General features: G+C 39.4%; 1 protein-coding gene across 2 annotated transcripts; it reads right to left on the reverse strand.

Moving 5' to 3' along the window:
• Window positions 1-1,522: 1,522 nt before the first annotated feature.
• b3glctb (beta 3-glucosyltransferase b) lies at window positions 1,523-18,617 on the reverse strand. 2 transcript variants are annotated; one of them, XM_026370016.1, is made up of 14 exons: window positions 18,448-18,617; window positions 16,590-16,661; window positions 16,387-16,496; window positions 11,688-11,764; window positions 11,434-11,545; window positions 10,171-10,307; window positions 9,549-9,612; window positions 8,963-9,079; window positions 7,849-7,918; window positions 6,746-6,859; window positions 6,294-6,393; window positions 5,520-5,639; window positions 5,193-5,337; window positions 1,523-2,480 (listed from the first exon to the last, which is right to left on the reverse strand). In XM_026370016.1, exons 1-14 carry the CDS (start codon window positions 18,506-18,508, stop codon window positions 2,346-2,348), a joined length of 1,434 nt encoding a protein of 477 aa, XP_026225801.1. In that variant the 5' UTR covers window positions 18,509-18,617; the 3' UTR covers window positions 1,523-2,345. The 2 variants fall into 2 exon arrangements, with proteins under 2 accessions (XP_026225801.1, XP_026225802.1); XM_026370017.1 differs by lacking the exon at window positions 1,523-2,480 and adding an exon at window positions 3,978-4,935.
• Between the last annotated feature and the right edge of the window lie 487 nt (window positions 18,618-19,104).

A 19,104-nucleotide genomic window follows, 5' to 3' on the forward strand; every position in this document is an offset into this window, starting at 1 on the left:
GAATCTGTCAGTTCACACTCACTGACAGTGACAGTAAAGTACGTTTGCTCAGACAAGAGGTGGTTGACAAAGGACGTGCTGTAATCCTGTCTTATGGAAAACAATCCTCTGCTGGTTTAGCTTCCTTTAACCCGGTCTCCTCACAAATCCTTATCTACACCTAATCATTTAGTTCTACTACTCTTGCCTACGCAGATATTCCAGACTTGTAATTTGCATTTGCATGAAATTACATTCACAGTCAATTAAAAATAAAAGGGTACAAACATGGTGATTATTTGGTGGGGTGGGCACGTGGTCACTTACTAATCCTGGAGCCTGTACTTGGCGACATCAGCTACAGCTGGTGGCAGTGAGAGAGAGAAAACACTGAGGAGTTTATGAAATCTCACTGATGATCAAGATACGTGTGTGTGTGTGTCTGAATAAAAGTGTGAGAGGAACAGAACGATCTGATTATGAGAAGATTGTTTAATGCTTTTAAACATTGAAATCAATGTAATGATACACAACGGACACCCTAGAGCTGCATCCTGATGTGAAATCTGAGGAACTGTAATTAAAAATTAGTGATAAGAAGCTTACATTAAGTATTAAAGCATTTTATTTGTACTCACTTATCACAAAGAAACACACTTTCAGCGATTTCTCCCTGCTGTTGCAAAATAATTGGACGGTGATGGATTCATTTGTTCTGATGAAAAATGCCCGCTGAACAGGTATTGATCACAATATAACATCTGCCTGGACTCATACAAAGCCTTTGAAGAGTAATTGTCACTATGGGCAGGCAACATGCCCGTTACTATAGTAACTAATGTCACACTGACACATGGTAGTAAGACACTGATGGGATGCTAGCCTCAATGAGAGTGATAAGTCTGGAGAAATAAAGGATACACAGGCTGAGGCAGGGAAGAGAGAAAGTTGGGTCTACCCAGTAATGAAACTGTTTCAGGGAGGAACTAAATAATGATGTGAAGTCCTAATAGTGCCGTTATTTTAACCTTAACTACAGTTTGATGATCTCTTGAGACCAAGTGTTAAATAGCAGGCGAAACGTTGTTCACTAGAACTTAGTTTGAAAATTGTCTGTCGTCTGCTCTGGTCGATACCCGGGGCCTATCCTGGTGCAGCTTAACCGCTGACAGCTTGGCCGGAGAGGAGTCTGGTGTACTTCGCTTTGTAGCAGATAACTCACCTGTGAGCCTGTAGCCTCAAGCAGAGATGAGGAGCAGCTACAGATGTTGGTGTACACTCACATTCCCAGGTTGTTTTCATTTTCAAACTTGTAGTCTTCAGACCAGTGCTGAATACTTTGCACAGCTTCTTCTGGACGCACAAAAATTATTTACACAACTTTTTATGCAGTAAACAAACTTTGTTCCTCTTTAAAGTGAACTAGACAGACATCATGTTGTATTCTCGTGTCCCTAAACAGACAAAACACAAATACAGTAAAAGTTCTGTTGCAGATTTTATTTATTTTCTAGTTCAAATAAAGTTAAAAAGTTTTATTTAATTTGAGGAAATATATACAGTAGTTTTCAGCAAACATACAGTATATTCATAAAAATCTGCTGCAAAATGTTATTTTAATGCAGGCTACCTAGCTGTGTTTGAAATTACTCATGTATTAACCATCTATACACACACACAGTGACCGACCAGCTCACAAATAAAATTCAGTGATAACAGAGTACCTGCAGTAGTTATTATGGATTAACAAAATATACAGTGAAGCTTTATATTGTGAACTTTTGAGGTGCTGGAAAGACTTTTTATTATTATTATTTTAAAGGGTATTTGAAAAGTTGTGTCTGAAAGTTTAAATAATGAAATATTAAGAGGAGGTTTCCAAACCCCAAGTAACTTCCTTGGAAACACAGACAAATTAATATAAGAAATACATTGACAAGAGATTTGTTAAATAAATTAAACGTCTTTGTTTGGGGGTAAAGTGACAGTAGTGATACCCAGTGTAGCTTTATGTACAGTAATAGTGCAGGAGAAGAGTGGCCAGGTGAATCCAGCTGAATCCTGGCTCGTGACACCTTATAGCAACAAAAACAACGTATTTGAGTATTCGGCTCTGACTCAATCATACAATCGATGTGCAGGTTAATAAACAAAACATGAGTTAAAACCTCTGTAGAGCCACAGTTCATTATTGTCAATACACACTTTGATTGATTTTAGTCACTGATTAAACTCTGTTATTAAAAATATTAATTAAAGGTATTTTCAGTTCTCCAAGGACAATACAGCAACTGCAACCTTAGCTCCACACAAATAAGGATTCAGTGTATACAGCATGATAAATAAACTGTAAACACACAGGGTTACTACAGTTCTTCTCGTGGGTGTGTGTCCTGCAGCCAGTGTTTGTAGACAGCCACGGGATCTATGTTCCAGTGCTTGTGGAAGGAAATGGCTTCCCGCAAGGAGATCAATGTCTCAGAGTAGTCCTCCGGTCGGGCCTAAAATATCAAGAGCAAATAGTTTGCGTGTGTGTGTGTGTGTGTGTGTACGCTTAATGATTCATGTTTCATTTATTCAGGGAATACCCACTGCTGCACTGCTGCAAGCAATTTGACTGTTGCTCCAGGTTAGCACAGTTCAATAATGTGTTGTTATAACCTCCAGAACCCACAAGGCGGTCTTTCAGTTTTTCACAACCTACATACGTTGAGAGTCTTGTGCATGGCAACGTGACGCTGGATAAAGGTTAATGTCTTAAATTTGACTCCCATCAACACTCGGAGCGATTGTGGCTCAGTGAGCTGTTTGCAGAAACAAACTGGGTGAGACGGATACAAATGAACTGCGATGACTCCACAGCATTCAATCCATTATCCTGTCCTTTAGACCCACTTGTGCTAACGGTGCTCCCATTCTGCAGGATAATCGTTTTCACGCATCGTATTGATCTAGTCAAACAACCGCTTACCTGCCCATCAAGTGCACCGTCAACTACTCACCCCTACATCCAAATAATGGGAACTCCTCTTGGGCTGTTTCTCAGTCTCTATTGACCTAATGCAGCTTGATTTGTCTCCTAACTTCTGATCACTATTGTTGTGTTGTTAGTACTTGTGCTATTGTGTGTGTTTGCGTTCTCTCTCAATTTCTCCTCAGGTCTGCCGACACATCGCTTGCAGCGAGCCCTGCAGCTGTGGGGCATCAAAGTGATTAAGAGACAAATCTGTCTTTCCTAAAAAGATTAATCGGCGTTTTCAGTGCAGCAGTTCAGCAGCATGGGAGGTGTTCTGCGTGGTGCTGTTGACTTTGAAAACTTCAGACTGGGTTACACTCAATCAGATTAGTCTGAAGCTATAAACTGAGGATACTATCTAATTATGATATATTTTATTGATCCACTTGGGGAAATTGTTGTTGGACAGCTGCCAGACAGTACGTGTCGGTGCTACTACAAGGTTTCTCTTGTAGCCAAGTGCAACCAGGAATCGAACCACTGACCCGTAGATAAAGTAACTTAACCCACTGAGCTGCTGCCACCTCAAGCAATACCTGCGTTTTTCAGGTAAGTCTGTGCCAACCCACTCGCTCTGGCACTTCTTCCTGCTACCTACTTGATTTAGATTTTCTATTTTGTACTTTTTTATTCTACTGGAATAAACAGAGACTTGGAAACACTGACTAAACTGTGAAGACATTTTCTAGTTAGAAATGTAAAACAGCTTTTAGGTGTACTGGTATATAAGATTATTATTAGAAATATATTTAGTCCAAACATTTGAGACAAAAATAAATAACTACAAAACAAAGAAATTATCAAAGCTAATTTAATAATTTTCTACTTTTTAATCTTTCTTTAATAATTTCTTTGATTTGTAGTTACACAAGGTTTATCACATTTGTGGTTGGTACATTTACTGGTATATTATATTACTACTATATTATCAACAATTTATAACACTTTTTTTGTAAAGAGGAGAAGAGGCCTTGTGCTCACTGTGGCACTTCCAATTAATCCAGAAAGCCTTAAGGTACTCTTAAACAGATTTTAAAAAAGCAAAATTGCCATTTTAAACATTAATCTGTAATTGCAATTTGTGGATCTTTTGCCTTTGGTTTTTTTTTTTAATACCTGCAGAACTTTTTTGCATGTGCATGCCTTATTGTTCATTTTGTTTGCTAAATAGCTACCGTATATGCAGCTACACATGCACCGCCAGTAGCAGATGCCTCAATTAAGTGAAGCACAACCACTAATGATCAATTTGGGCAGAAACTGAAAGTCTATCTAATTCGTTTGCACGGTTTGTGCATCAGACTCAATAAGGTAGCATCTACACCCTTTTCTACACACCTCACAGCCAGAGATAAAAACCTCTCATCGAACCAAACTGAACTGAAAGTCTGCAGTCTTTTTCAGTCTGCTATAGGCAGAGTCAGCTACCTATCCTGATGCACGACAGTCTGATAAATGGTGACACGTCTGCACAGACAGTTAACTAGCCCTCTGATCCAGCCCTAAGTCAGAACCCTTGAAAAGCATAAGATCAATAAAGAGAGAAGAAACATCAAACAAGTTAATTTTCCTTTGGTTTTCTACTTCTGAATGTCCTATAACTGTTGTTTCCTTAATAGAGAGAAGATCAATATTATCTTAAAGGGAGCCTTTAACAAGTTTCCCCTCTATCACCAAATGGTAACTGCATCACATCAAAATGTGTTGGATCCATGAAAGGGATTAAATTTAGGCCATGACTGAACCCTAGTTCCAACCTTGTACACTTGTGCTTTTCAGAATTTACAACATTTTAAAAACAATTAACTGTGGATTTTTCCTTTGAGGCTAATTTATACTTTCCAACATTTGGACAAGGCATCACCCACTTCTGTTGCACTTTGTTCTGTAGGTCTGTAATTTCCTACGCAGCTGCTGGGGTGTTTACTGGAACTATGGTTCTTTTCATGAAGAAATTAAAGACAACAAGGCAATTAAATAGTTGTGTTGTGTTTATACTATGATTTAACACAAGTAAACTCAGTTTAATTATAATTGGGAACTTTATGCTGTACAGATTTTTATGATATGCTTGTTTGTAGGTTCATGTTTAATTCTAACTATGGCAAAACTGAATGAAATGTTTTGAAACCCTATATTAATTTGTTAACAGTACAATTTTGTCATCTACAGAACCTAATATCATGTTGTTCCTTACCTGGTGGAACAGTGGGCTGTGTGTGATGGGGACACGTAGTGAGGTGAGACACCTGCCCAGCACCATGTCGTCAGGAGCGTCATCACTGTAGCAGCTACAACCACCGGAAACTAACCTGGATACTGCCACCCTACTCAGCACCATCCTAGACACACACACAGACACAGAAACTCTAAGCATCTAACATGTTTATTGTAAATTTTAGATAAAGAAAAGAAATATTTCCAGCAACAGCAAAAATGTAATAGTGCAACATTTTGAGCTGCATTCCTCATTTTCCTGTTAAACCACTAACACCACAACGTTCCCCTCACCCCACAGCCTCACCCTCCTCCTCCGGTGGTGTAGCTGTATCCGTTCCGAACCAAGCTGTAGCCATATTTCTCCCCTAAGCTCACTGCTTCCCTTGGGTCATAGCAGCGCAGGAGTCGTCGCAGCCTGGGTAAACTGTATTTAGAAAATGACAAGTGATGTGAGGTGTATGCATTTGTCCAAAATTACGCACTATTGACTGAATGAAAAGGCACAAAACAGGATCAGCTAGGTCACATTTGAAGAGAGTTATTTTTCCTGATAAGAGCTCTGGATTTAAAAAGACAGCGAGATCTGAGGAGCCACTCGAGGAGGCAAAATGAATCAATGCAAATATTCTGTTAAGTGTCAACTTTAGTGATTTTTTACATGCAAATTTTCACCAATTAGCAACAGCAAGCACTTTTAAAAAGTTCTGGCTTTTGAAGAAACGTGGAGATAAGAGTCCAAACTAGAGGAAGCTATTGTATCTAATTAGATGTGCCTCACTGTTCATTATTATTGAACCTTCACTGTTGGAGGAGAAACTGTCCACACAGTGTATGAGACCAACGAGTGAATGTGTGTAACTGTGAATATGATCAGAGCTTTCCTGCCTCTCAGTGAAATCTAACTGTACCTGGGTAGAATCTTAATTAGCCAGCATGTGAAAACACCATCTGTGTTTATTAAAAGATATGTAACACTGGGGGGAAGTAAACTAGATTAGTTTAGTCATTCATCACTGCAACTTCAATGAAGGTGCATTGTGCCAGTATTTCTTCTATTGTTATTCTCTTCTTTAGTTACCTGATGAGTGTATCATCATCAACAATGAGGAGCCAGTCAGCCTCAGGCGCAGTTTTACTTAGAAACTGCTTCAAGATGGCAAATGTCTTCCCACAGTGTCCTGCAGGGTAAAGACAAACGGCTCATAAAATGCCAGAGTAGCAGAAACCTCAAACCCCATGAAGTACTGAGAAAGAGACTGTGTGCCCGTCTCAATCTGTGAAGACCATCTATGGTAATGCTAAAGAGATACTGTTTTTATTTTTCTCACAGAATGACTCCTCAGTTTATAACAAGTCAGCAAAAAATCAGCGATTTAGAGTGAACTGTTATAAAAGAAAGAGTTTCGTTCTCCCTTCAACAACGACCTCACATCAGGAACAAATCACGGCTGAACAACAGGGTATGAAATAATAACACGGCGGATACAGTGTGATCCCTCTGCAGTCATCAGTAAGCCTCCATCAGCTCACCTCTGTCGGTGTTGGCCACTCCCAGACTGACAGTGGGTATGGAGGCATCAGAGACATCGCTGTAATACTCCAAATAGCCAGCGTCTTTTTCCCAGGTCGCCTTCACGACTGGCACTGTGAGGAGGTAAAAAAACAAAAAGGCACGAGGTGCAGGAGAGAAAATCAAATCTCAAACTACATAGTAAACTCAATCACAGTTTGATGGCTGTCACATCTGTAGAGCCGTGTAATCAAATGAGGCCTCCTTCTACTGCAACTGAGTGCAAACGCAATTAGGCTGTCTGCGAACGAGACACTGGATAACTACACGCTCGCTCCCTGCATCTACGCTAAAACTACAAAATGATAATTGCAAAACACAATCACGTCTGTTTCAGTTTCATCCTCGATGTGCGGGAACATTTCTACCTTAATTTATTCCCAAACATCTCCACTAATTATTTGATCATACACTGTGACAGCAGAGTTTCAAGCAACAAAGTTGAGTACACGCTGTTCTTTTACTTTTAAATAGTCAGTACACAACTACTGGTTCAAAAAAAATAAAAAAAAAACAGACTGACAATCGGTGTTTTGGATAATTACCCAAACTGCAATTTCAGCAGACAGTCTAGATGAGGTTGTGAATTTAAACAGGTAGTTTTCACCTGACAGGTTAACTGGGACTGAATGACCAACAGGACTGTAAAGCAGGTAAACAAAACCACAGTGACAAATAAAAACACTGCAGGGGAACTTCTGCAGCCAAATGTATCATTACTTTCCTTTGATTTTCACTTTGTGAAGTTGATTTTGACATTTGAGAAACGTTGAGAAAAGTGTTTTGGGACAGTTTTGAGTGCAAAAATCGGACTTGTTGATATTATTTTTGTACATGATGTGGATGATTTACTATTTTTCTTTTCACAGCACTTAAGAATGAACACAAATATTGTAATATTGTACCTTACAGCACAGTTTAAGTCATTACAATAATGTTGTTGGGCAACAGAATATGAGTTATGATTATGAATGCAGAGCTTGTTCGTAGTTAATGATCTTTACATTTTAAAATTAGTGAAACTGTGTCCTTAAAAACTGGTGGGTAATATAAAAACACGCACCTCGCTCTGTGTGAAACCTTTGACAAGTTTTCACGGCAACAAATATATCTTCCTTTGAAACTGGATCTCCCTAAAAAAACAAGAGGGAGAGAGAGAGAGAAAAAGAAATAATGTCCCTCCTCATTAAAAATATGATCAATAAAAAGGTAAAAAGAAACACAGGTGCAGCAAATACAGAATGTAATAAGTGTAAAACTGAGTCAGGGCTGAAAAATGAGGCACACTCTGTCCCGACAGCATTATTAAGGGAATGAAAGGAAAACATTGGTGTTCCCCTTCGTTTTTTCTGGTCAGACACGTTGATAGATGGATCATGTCAGGTGCCGCAGTAATCGCTAAATTATTACTAAGTGTTAGGTGATGTTTGTGATCGGCCAAACCTATCAGAATATTCAATATTATTATGTTCTCGTTACATAGCATGCTTAGCGAAACGTGTATTTTTCTGTTCTTATTTATCCAGTATTTGTATTTCTCTACCTCTGGTGTTTTAAAAGCCAAGCCACTGCAGTTATTACTGCACTTCACTTTCCATTCAGCTACGTCTGATGAAACTTTTATCCTGCCCGAAATGAAGAACAGTTTATTTCTTCGTCTGTGGTTTGGCAGCAATGCCACGAGCTGAGCACCTGCAGTGGACCTCAACTGGACCTGCTCAGCATTTTTATACATGCCGCAGAGCATGACTGCTCGGCTACGGCATGTAAACACCTGTCCTGTGATCTGTGAATGTCGCCCATCTGTTCATTGTCTAGTGTGCCCGTTTTCTTCTTTAGCCTTCACTCTGAAATGTGCCGGACAGATTCACATACATGGTGATTGAATATACAAACTACTATGTGAGATGTTGTTGATTTCATGCACATTCAGTTCAGCAGCTCTCACTGAAAAGTTAACTTTGTTCACCCACTACTTAACTAATGATCCTTTACAATTTGTGTTTTGTCTGTGGGTTCACAGCTGCAAATTCAGGACAAATTCCAGGTGCCACTGAACCGCGTCCAACAGACCCCCATGCACAAATGCATGCTCACAAATGTTCACACATCCATAAAACACCACATTAAATATTCATTTCAGTATAACGATGTAAATTTAATAAAGCTCGACATACACAGTCGGGCAAGTAGGTTGTAAAAGTGGTAGCACAGTTGTCTCTTGGCTCCGTACAGAACTCTGGAACGGCCGTGAGCTTTGGACCATTTCCTTCCTCCCAGATATACAAAGCAATCTAGAAACAGACAGAAGATGCAGACATAAAGACAAACACAGATCGAATGGGGAAACAGTCCACAGTGATATGTTTTGAATTTCAAAGGTGGGACATCGCTCAAAGTTTAACTGTGTTTCACCTGGAAAGTAAAACACAATCGTGCCATGACCGAGAATGTACTACATATAAAAACTGACTCCATCATTCAGTGTTACCTACTTCTTGTCTACCCAAGAAATATTACATAAATACACACAGAGCTTTTTACATTAATATTATAAAAATACATCTATCAAAAGCAGCTCCAGGGTTCAGTCTGAGAGCTTTTCAACAAAAGACTAGGAACATTTTCTATAATGGTTATTTGACCAACAAGGAGGCTTTTCAGTTATTATAGTAGAGCAGAGTCTTAACACTAACTAGGTTAATAAAGTGACAGCCGAGAGAAAGATTCATGAAACACCAGGACATTGTTTTTTAAAAGTACCTCATGTTTCCAGTCGATAGTAAAATCTGACTTCAGGTGCTCGTGTTGGATCCGCTCAGCGAGCCTGAGACACGTGGAGACCAAATAAGAAAAGAAACAAGTATCAGGAAACTGTAACTGTAACTGCAGGGCAGGAGGGAGCACTCAGGTCCGAGATGACAGACAGTGAATGATCACAGAAACAAGCCGAGAATGATAAGCAGCAGAAAGACCACGACAAAAGAGGCGATCTTGTGAAATAAAAGCTAAATTCTATCAGGCAGAGATCAACGGGAGCTGGTTTGCTTGGACAGAGACATGCTGGCATTGATTGAGGATGTCAGTGCTTATAGAAGCGAAAGGATGGACACAGAGAAGACTCCGTTAAAAACATCAAAACTTATTGCACGTGATTTCATCATTCACTAGGAATCCTACGCATTTAACCAAAGTGCTTTGGTTAAATGCACGTTATTTGATTTCATTTTATTTTGGACTGGGCCTCTCACTTCTGTACGTGTTCTTTATGCATACACACCTGCACCATAACAGAGGCTACTGATATAACCTTGACATGTGTGCCTCATTTTGCTGTACAACCATTTCTTTAAAGCATCTGTGTCACGTTCACAAACACACACACCTCCGTAGCAGCAGCGCGCTCAGAGCCCAGCCCGCTGCAGGATCAGGGTAACCAAAGGAAGTGGGGTCTTCAGAGAAAGCATAGTGATGGATGATCGAAGCATCGTTGTCATGGAGACGCTTACCCAAAAACCATTCCTGTGATTTGCAAAAAGGGGAAAATGGGGCAGGATGAGGTGAATATAATGACTTACATAACAGTATAAATCACCATCAAGACATTTATACAGCACAAAAGGCTGGAGACGGGATAATCTACAGTCTAGATTGAAAAAACATTTTCTTCAGGCTCAACTTCGAAATACTTTAAAGTGAATAAAGTGCAGGACACACACACACTTTACTTCACTCCTTACTACACACACCAGGTCCTGAGTCCAAAGAAGTTTATATAGCTTGTTTTACACAAGATTCGTGACTCTGTCGACTGTGCCCTTTAAAAAAGTTCTTCTTTATTACATTTACAGAGAGTACAACATTGCAGGACCCCAAATGGCTTGTCTTCAGGTACAAAGGAATCCATTTTTCTCAGGTGTGTGTCACTGATAAAATAATTAAATCCCTGCTATCGGTGCGACTTCAACCACAGACATAGAAGCGAGACCTAGAACAATTTATCAGAATAACACACCAGTGTTTAATCTACAATTCATCATGAAAGCAATGTATCACCACATTATCAAGTGTATTAGATAAGAGACACAGATTCACTGCACAACAAATATTATTTCTATTAAAAAAACAAAACAAAACAATCACCAACAAACAACTTGGTGTAAAAATGTATTCTATATATTTGATGAAATAAGATGAACTGATTAAATTATGTTTCATGACAATATGATACAAGACAATATGATACCTGAACCGTATTTACCCACATGTTGATTTTAGACTAATGCACAATCAATTGTTTCCCATTTTCTCCTGAGCACACGCTTTTTAAAATGAACCTACTAACTTTTTTTTCATATCTCGTGTTTGCTTTTTTAACATCTAATTACCCTGTTACTTATCATATTGAAAGACAACTCAGCCTCGATCTAAATGTGAACTATCAAATCTATGAGCTCTTTTGTGCATGAACTGAAACGACACACAGCTGCAGAAGAAACATTTAAGCATCCAGTGACTTCCCCTCCTTTGAAATCTGGCACTGTGCATCAACAAACTAGATGTAACTCACTCCACTACTTAAGTCTGGACTTTATTGTTATTATTATTATTATTATGTAGTCAACTTCGTTTTGTGTGTGCATCTCACCTCTTGCCGTTCATATCTGTGGAGGACTTGCAGCACAGCAGCCAGAATGACTCTGGTTTCCTCCTCTATGAAGAAAAACCAGGATGCAGAGTGGCCGTAGGCAGCAGAGAGACTGAAGGCATCCACAAGAAGCTATTAGCATTATGTTTTAATTCTGCCCCAGAGAATCATTAAAGCTAAATTAAATGAAACCCTCCTGAATTTGATATTTATCAAATATGTTTATAATCTCCGTATGTGTGTTTGACACTCACTGTGGAAGCGCAGGGAGGATACTCCAGTTCCCTTCATAGTCTGACAGCTCATGCAGAAGAAGAACAACTGGAACTCGCTGTGTGAAACAAAAACAGAGTCTTAAATGAATTCTGCCAACATCCAGCAGTCACATGAAAAGCACAATGCAAAAAGTCTCCTGAACATCTCGATCTAATGTGTTTAATTCATGAGGAGTACACCTTCAGGGACAGGAGATGAAAGTACAAAGTAAAACAAAGGTCCAACTGGCATTTTGTTTCACAAAAGAAAACAATTAATTGAAAAATCTTATCTATAGGCAGTTACAGAGATAAAGGCTTCTGTGTACCAGATGTTGTCCACAAAGTACTTTTTTAAACAATAATGTCATAAATTATACACTTTCCTTTATTCTAGTCGTTGCACTGTAATGTTGTAATGTTCGCTTATCAATATGAATTCTATAGATATTCCCATCAATAGCCGAAACATTAGGCTATTCTTAAAAGCTCAAATGCAGATTTTGGGTATTTTATATTCATTAAATTGATGTTAGGTGAATAATTGTAGGGATAAATCCATGTGACAGCGTCCCTCCAATTTGCATCTATCAAAAATCAATACACTAGCATGGGTGTAGTTGAATTTCAGTGTAGAATCACACCTACCACTAGAGGGCACTGTACAAGGGCAGGCGCCTAGACTGTGTAGAATGACAGTACACCGATCAGCCATGACATAAAATGTACCTGGTGGCTTTAATGTTGTGGTCGGTACAGGTCAATGTGGGTGATGATGATCTGTGCAGCTGCAGACATGACTGCTCTGGGCATTTACTTTACTACAAGTACAAATACACTAATGTAAAAATACACACAAAGTGAAAATACTTACTACTTTCTCAAGTACAGCACTTGAGTAAATGTACTAAAATTGGAAAGGACGCTGATGGGGACGAGCAGGATTCTCATCTGGAAATGTACAGTATACTTCACTGACAGCTTGTCAGTTACAGACACTGCACTGACACTGATGGACCTGCTGAATACACATGAACATGCTGGTGGGTGGTGGGGCCGTAATCAGAGACATGTCGAATAATAACATCTGCAAATCCAGTTGTGTTATAGAGTCGTCGAGGGCAAGACCAAATGAAAGGTTGATGGCTGCTATTTTAGGTCTCTGTCCTCACCAAGTGACTCATACAGAAATCTTACAAATCGGTTGCACGCAGCTATTCATACCGCTGGTACAGAGAGTCATAACAATTAATTTAACCAGAAATAGCTTTGAAATAGAAGTCGGTGTCTGCTTCTTTCTTGCTAAAGCAGAGATCAACTCCCTCTATCTAGAACATCTATGTTTTCATCCAACAAGTGTCCACAAGCAATGTGTTCAATTTATGACAATGAAGAAGCTATTTGAGCCTGCAGAGCTATAAATGAACCATTTGGAGCAGCAGCAATATGTCAGTATAATGGGTCGTTACTGTATACATTAAAACCTGCAAGCAGGCATTACAGGGCAATGCACAAAGCACTATTATTTCTGTAGCTACTTACAGTGAAAGTGATTCTGACTCTCATACACACATACACTCAGTTGGCAGTTAAGTGGATACACCAAGCTAAAACTAATGCTGTCTAATATAATAATCCTGCAATAAATCCTCTCTTCATGAAGGTGTTAGTGCTCATTTTTTGTTTTTTTTGTTTTAGACTGGTGCTACACTCATTGATATAAATGAAGGGGGACAGTAATTAGCCCAGTAAATAGCCTCCCAGGAGACAGCAGAGGTGAGTGTACACCTTCTGAGACTTGTTATTACATGGCTGTACAGTATGGCATCGGTCAGGACGAAACTGCTGTAATTACTGAGCCACACGCTGAACTCAGAATGGGATAGATACAGTACGACACACGAGTGCAAACAACAAGAGTAAAGCTGAGATTGATATGGAGATTGCATTCTCTTTCCATGCATCTTCATTTGTCTGCACCTGTCAAGGTTGTACAAGTTTCCGGTTCCCTCTCTGATTCGCTCTGTGATGTAGCTTCCTCCACAATTTGCATATCAACCAATTCTATTATTGTTTCTATGGTTGGAGGTTACCTGTTTATTCTAATAACAAAAAAAAAGAAATGTAATTTTTAAAGGAAGAATAGGACAAAGTGCTCAAATCCAGGCACGTAAATCTTGTGGAGACTTATCCGCGGAGACGGAGAAATTTAGATTTTTATTACATAAAAGTTAATAAGGTTTTTCACTTTCTGAAGCCACTGTATAATGTTTCCCATCTTGGTTTAGCATATCAGCATGCTAACATTTGCTGTCCAGCACTATACTGAAACCAAAGAATCAGTGGTTTGTACATTAAAAAACAAAAGCATTAAAATGAAAATCCAGAAAGGCATAAGTTGGTGTACCAAATGTCAAGGCAATCCAAAAAACAATGCCAGTGTCATGATGGAGCTTCATCGTGATGTTGAAAAAGCTGCTTTATTTCTATGCATGATGGAGGTTGGCATGCAACACATGCGCCGCTTCATGGATCTGCTTCAGATTCTGAGGCTGTAAAAGGGGAGGGGTGGGTTAACCAACTGCTGTCAGTGTTGTTGTGAGATGTGGCTGAGAGGGAGCAGCAGCCAAATGAGACGGCTCTGTAATGAGGCCGAAATGATGCGACACTGGCACTGACGTCTTGGAATAAAACCTTGTACTTGCAGCCAATAACAAATAAAACGCCCTGACAGTAACCCAATATTTAACATTCTGTATAAATATTAAGCACGAATGTGGAAAAGACAGAGAAACAAATCAAGTAAGCAAAGCACTAAAATCAAAACTGAGATGTTGCTGGTCATATTTTGTTGACATCATGATATCTGAGTAACTAGGAATGACTGTCTGACAGAACCATTAAAAGGTGAGCGCATCAACGAGAACAGGCACCAATAACTCAGATGACAAGCTGTCAGCCTGTCAGAGTTTACGAGTGTTCGCCACCTTTAAAATCTGCCTTGAGTTGGAATTAACAGCTGTTTATACAGTGGGTCAATCAAACAACAACAACAACAACAAAAAACATGACGCACAACCTGACCTCATTGAAAACAGCATGCTACAATCAAGATCTGTCTAGCTGTGATAAACACCAAATCCAGAGAAAGCTTTCACTTGATGCACCCATCTACCTCAGCGACAACACGCTACATACACATCAAGCTTGTGAGCACGACTGTGTACAATAAAGGTGCCTCCAAATGTGCACTTTCACAGCATGTAAGTCAGAGTTTGTTATTTGATAAGTCATCGTTTAAATTTGTGCTCCAGTCCTACATTTGAACACCTGCAAATTAACAGACATCTTACCTTTTATTACCACCGAGGTGCATTTATGTCACTTTATGAACCAGAAATTGTAAAAAAAAAAAAGAAAAAAAAAAAAGGAATTCAAAAATGGGATTTTAACAAGTGAGGATGGATTCATATATTTTCATACCCGTTCCCATTGTGCTTCTCTGACATACTCCTTCTGAGTGTGCACTGGCTCTTCACAGCTGCCATGCAACAACAGCCATTTACCAACCCTAACTGACAAACTGGAGTTTGTTGACGTGACATTCTCACTAACTGCATCTTCTGTCTGTCTCTCAGGGAGAAATTGGTGCGGAAACATCCCACACATCCACCACCGCGACACGTGACTGCAAAACAAAACAAGCGTGAATGTGTCAAATCTACCACCGCGTAGCTGGCGACTCCTTGAGTGACGTGTTCACAAACAAAACATGTGATTCATGGTTTTTGCAGCCGCTGCGCCACATTTGTTGTAAATAAAGACAACGCAGAGGTGGAGAGAATTTTTGTTGCCTCACAAGCCTCCAACTGAACAACTGAACACTTCCTGGTACGACCTGCTGCTGATGTTCATAAATTGTCTATTTTCTTCCTAAAATATACTGATCATACAAACAGCTATGGCTGTGGTCTTGACCAAATTATATCTGTCACACAGTTAAAGTTTCTCTTTGTCAGGGAAAAGAACATAAAGATTTTAAACTTTTAAACATTTTCAAGCATCTTTTAATATTTTGCTGCACATATCTTTCCACAGAGTCTTCTGCCCTTTTTCTACCCAAGAGGTTTTGCTGGATTGAAAATGAGATTGGAAAAAGAATCCCAAACTAATGCTTAACTCTCTTTTTCCCTTATTAATCCCATTAATAGAATAAGATAAGCTAACATGTCCATATATGCCTGCTATTTCTTTTCACTGTGGTCTATAACAAATGTGCTTTCACGCCCACCCTGCAGACACGTATTATAAATAACGACAGTCCAAAGTGGAGAGTTTGGCTCCTCTCAGCTCAGATAGAGGAGCTCTGTGGCAAGGAGGACACCTATTGGTACAAGTTTAATACCACAGCAAAGCATAAAATCGGAAACTGAAAGTCACAAATAAAAAAGTATGTAGCATCACTGCCAGCACACTAAACTATATACACAACCCTTTTGAATCTATGCTGGTGGCAACAAAACAGGACTGCTGCCCACAAACCTGCCTCAAGCATTACTAGACTGTGTAATCTGTATAAATCAGGCAACTTCTGGCAGACAGAAGTGTGTCTGTTGTAATAAATGAACTACATCAATAATTAATGTACCAATTTATTAGAATCTAAGGTCTAAGTCGTCCAGTGTCTGCCAGGTGTTACCTGTCCTAGTTCAGCTGCCTGCTGCAAAATCTCCACCTTCCTCTGAACACCTCGACGAGCATGGTAAGAGTTTCTCTGACTCTGGATCACTATCACAAGCTCCTCCAATCCTGGGGAAAACACAAACACAGAGTGCAGTAAACTTCCCAAACAAGGTGAATAAACTATGGATAAAACATCCTGTTGTGAAATCCCTCACTCACCAAATGATCTGCGTGCAGCACGCTCCTGATGCTCTGCTGCCTGCGAGGACTCAGAGTTGATTCTCGTTAAGTCTGTCAGACACAGGGAGAATAATCACAACAAGAATCTGGGTGTAGCACTTACATGAGTGTGACCTGTGTGTCTGTCTCCGGCAAACAGACCTGAAGGCGGCAAGAGAGTTAGACATCCCTCAGTAGTACGGTGAACATGAGCACTGGTATTACAGTGTTCTTTAATTAGTCCAGATCTCAGAAAAGTGAATACTGTGAAATTGAGTTAAAAAACAGGCCACGTAGTTGCTCTGAATGATCGTGTTTTGTATTTTTTATGCCTTGTTTTAATACTTGTTTAAGTTCATGCTACTCACATAGGCGACTACATGCTCTTCCAATTAATTCTATGTAGAACAGCCTGTGTGCAAATTATATTATAGAACACAATTATATTTAGCTTCAACATCACCCCAGGAGAGGCTGCCATACTCGGAAGAAAACAAACTGCATTGTTTGCTCAGTGTTGTGGTACAAATCCAACTAAGCTCGTTCGCCTGGTATTGGATTTTTCTAGCAAATAAATATCCAATATATTGGTATCTAGATGGGCCAGGCAGACATTTTGACTTGTTATTGTGGGAGAGGTTTGGCTGTAATTTATAAGGCTGATTAAAGCTGTGGATGGAATTCAGCTATAATGAATGTCATTAATTACACCTGTGCTTGTTCTGGTATCACGCACAAGGTGGAAAAAAGTGCTATGAAAGACTATTAAGAGGCCATATGACATGAAATCAATCTTACTGTATAGGTTACACTCTTCCAGTGTCCATTTTAAAGGGCATGCACATCAGTGTAGATGTTCTCTCTTATTTGACCTTACTAGATGTTTTTCTCCTATCAGACTCTCAAGTACCAGCTTAACAGTAAAAGGCTTCTTGGCTCAGTATAAGAAATAAGATTTATCAAGTGACTCCTTCTGAAAGGTGCTATTCAGGATTTAAGTCTGAAGAAGCCTTTCACAGGAGAGTTGACCTCAATCAAGTCCAGCTGCGACTAAATGTGGAATAACCATGACCTGGATGACTGAGAATCTCCACAGACGTCTGACTCAGTGTTAAAGCAGCATCTAAGAGCAGCTCGGACCATGTCATCGAAAACTCACAGAAGGAATTAGCGATCAGAGATATAGACACAGTTTTAATAGTAAAATCAAGTTAAAGCTAAGTCAGCCAACGCAATCCTTCAATAAATCCTCCTTTATTAAGGTTTTGTTGCTCTTTTTGGAAAAAGTAGCTTGTGGCGTTGTTCTAACTATTGCTAACGGGTCATTTTATCTGTGTGAAGTCTTTAAATGTCCAGAATATCTATAACTATGTTCAGTGAACACTCCACTAATTCATCTTTCACCAGTGTGCAGTGTTTTTATTGACCTCCCAGCACAGCTTTGTCCATCTCAAGGCTAAGCAGGGGCCTTATTGGTCAGAGTAACAGGTGATCAGTGCTGTTGTTGTACATAATACTGTATTTTAATATAACACTGGATGATTTTTTATTATAGAAACTAATCTGATAAAAACATGATCTGTCAAAACTCATCCACGGACATTTCCTGTTTCGAACTTCACAATAAAACATTCCAACATTTTGTAGCCCAGTACTTCAAGCTGTGACTCGACTTTAAATCTTATATGAGTAATTAACTTCTAAAAACAACATCGACCGACAACATTTCCACCTATAATGAACTCTACGAGTTGTCAAACTACAGAGCTAACTTTACTCTGAAAAGCCACGCTCCTGCGCAGTATGTCCTGTTCCGTGCTAGCTGGTTAGCTAATGCAGTAGCTGCCTCACGACTTACGGAGCCAAAGAAGAACCACAGCGACCAGGTTGAGTCCGCAAACCGCGCTGTGGTGTGACATGACTCCCGTGGCTGCTGGTTTTCGTTTGCAGTCACCGTCTTTTCATGGCGAACTGGAAACATTAGTTAGCTGCGTTCATGTACATGCAGGAATCTTTGTGCACGGCAGTGCTGAATGTTAGCGACCCCTGGTGGACACTCCGTTATTAGGTTACATGTTTAAAAAAACATATTTTATTTATTAAATTTATCAGCTATGAAGATACAAAACATTTTATATTGCACATATACAGACAAACGGGTGACAAATTAAAAGAAAAATGCAGATAAATAAGTGAATAATTTAAAACAGGTGCACTGCATGGTGCAAAGATTAAATCACATTTTGTCAGGAGTAATATACAAAGTAAAAAAGGTGACGTGTGCATTTAGATCTATGGGTAAGTAGATCAGTGCAAACCAATACAAAGTTGTTCTGTTTGGTCACTGAATGGTCTGCTGAACAGGAATCCCGTATAATAGAATAATATGCTATGGCCTTCACAGTCACCAGATCTCAACCCAGCTGAGCGCCTATGAGAGATTTTGGACTGACGTGTTACTCAGTTAACTCTGCACCACCATCACCAAAACACAGGGGAAAATCTTGTGGAAGAA

The sequence above is a fragment of the Anabas testudineus genome, chromosome 14, assembly GCF_900324465.2.
Source record: "Anabas testudineus chromosome 14, fAnaTes1.2, whole genome shotgun sequence".
Lineage (NCBI taxonomy): Eukaryota > Metazoa > Chordata > Actinopteri > Anabantiformes > Anabantidae > Anabas > Anabas testudineus.

What these genes read in the sequence shown, in the direction of transcription:
- b3glctb (XM_026370016.1), bottom strand. Translation starts at nt 18,508, where the DNA reads ATGTCACACCACAGCGCGGTTTGCGGACTCAACCTGGTCGCTGTGGTT. An exon ending in AGGCAGCTGAACTAGGACAG is followed by an intron (nt 11,765 to 16,386) that starts GTAACACCTGGC and finishes TGTTTCACACAG; the next exon opens with CGAGTTCCAGTTGTTCTTCT. An exon ending in TACACCACCGGAGGAGGAGG is followed by an intron (nt 5,338 to 5,519) that starts GTGAGGCTGTGG and finishes GTGTGTGTCTAG; the next exon opens with GATGGTGCTGAGTAGGGTGG.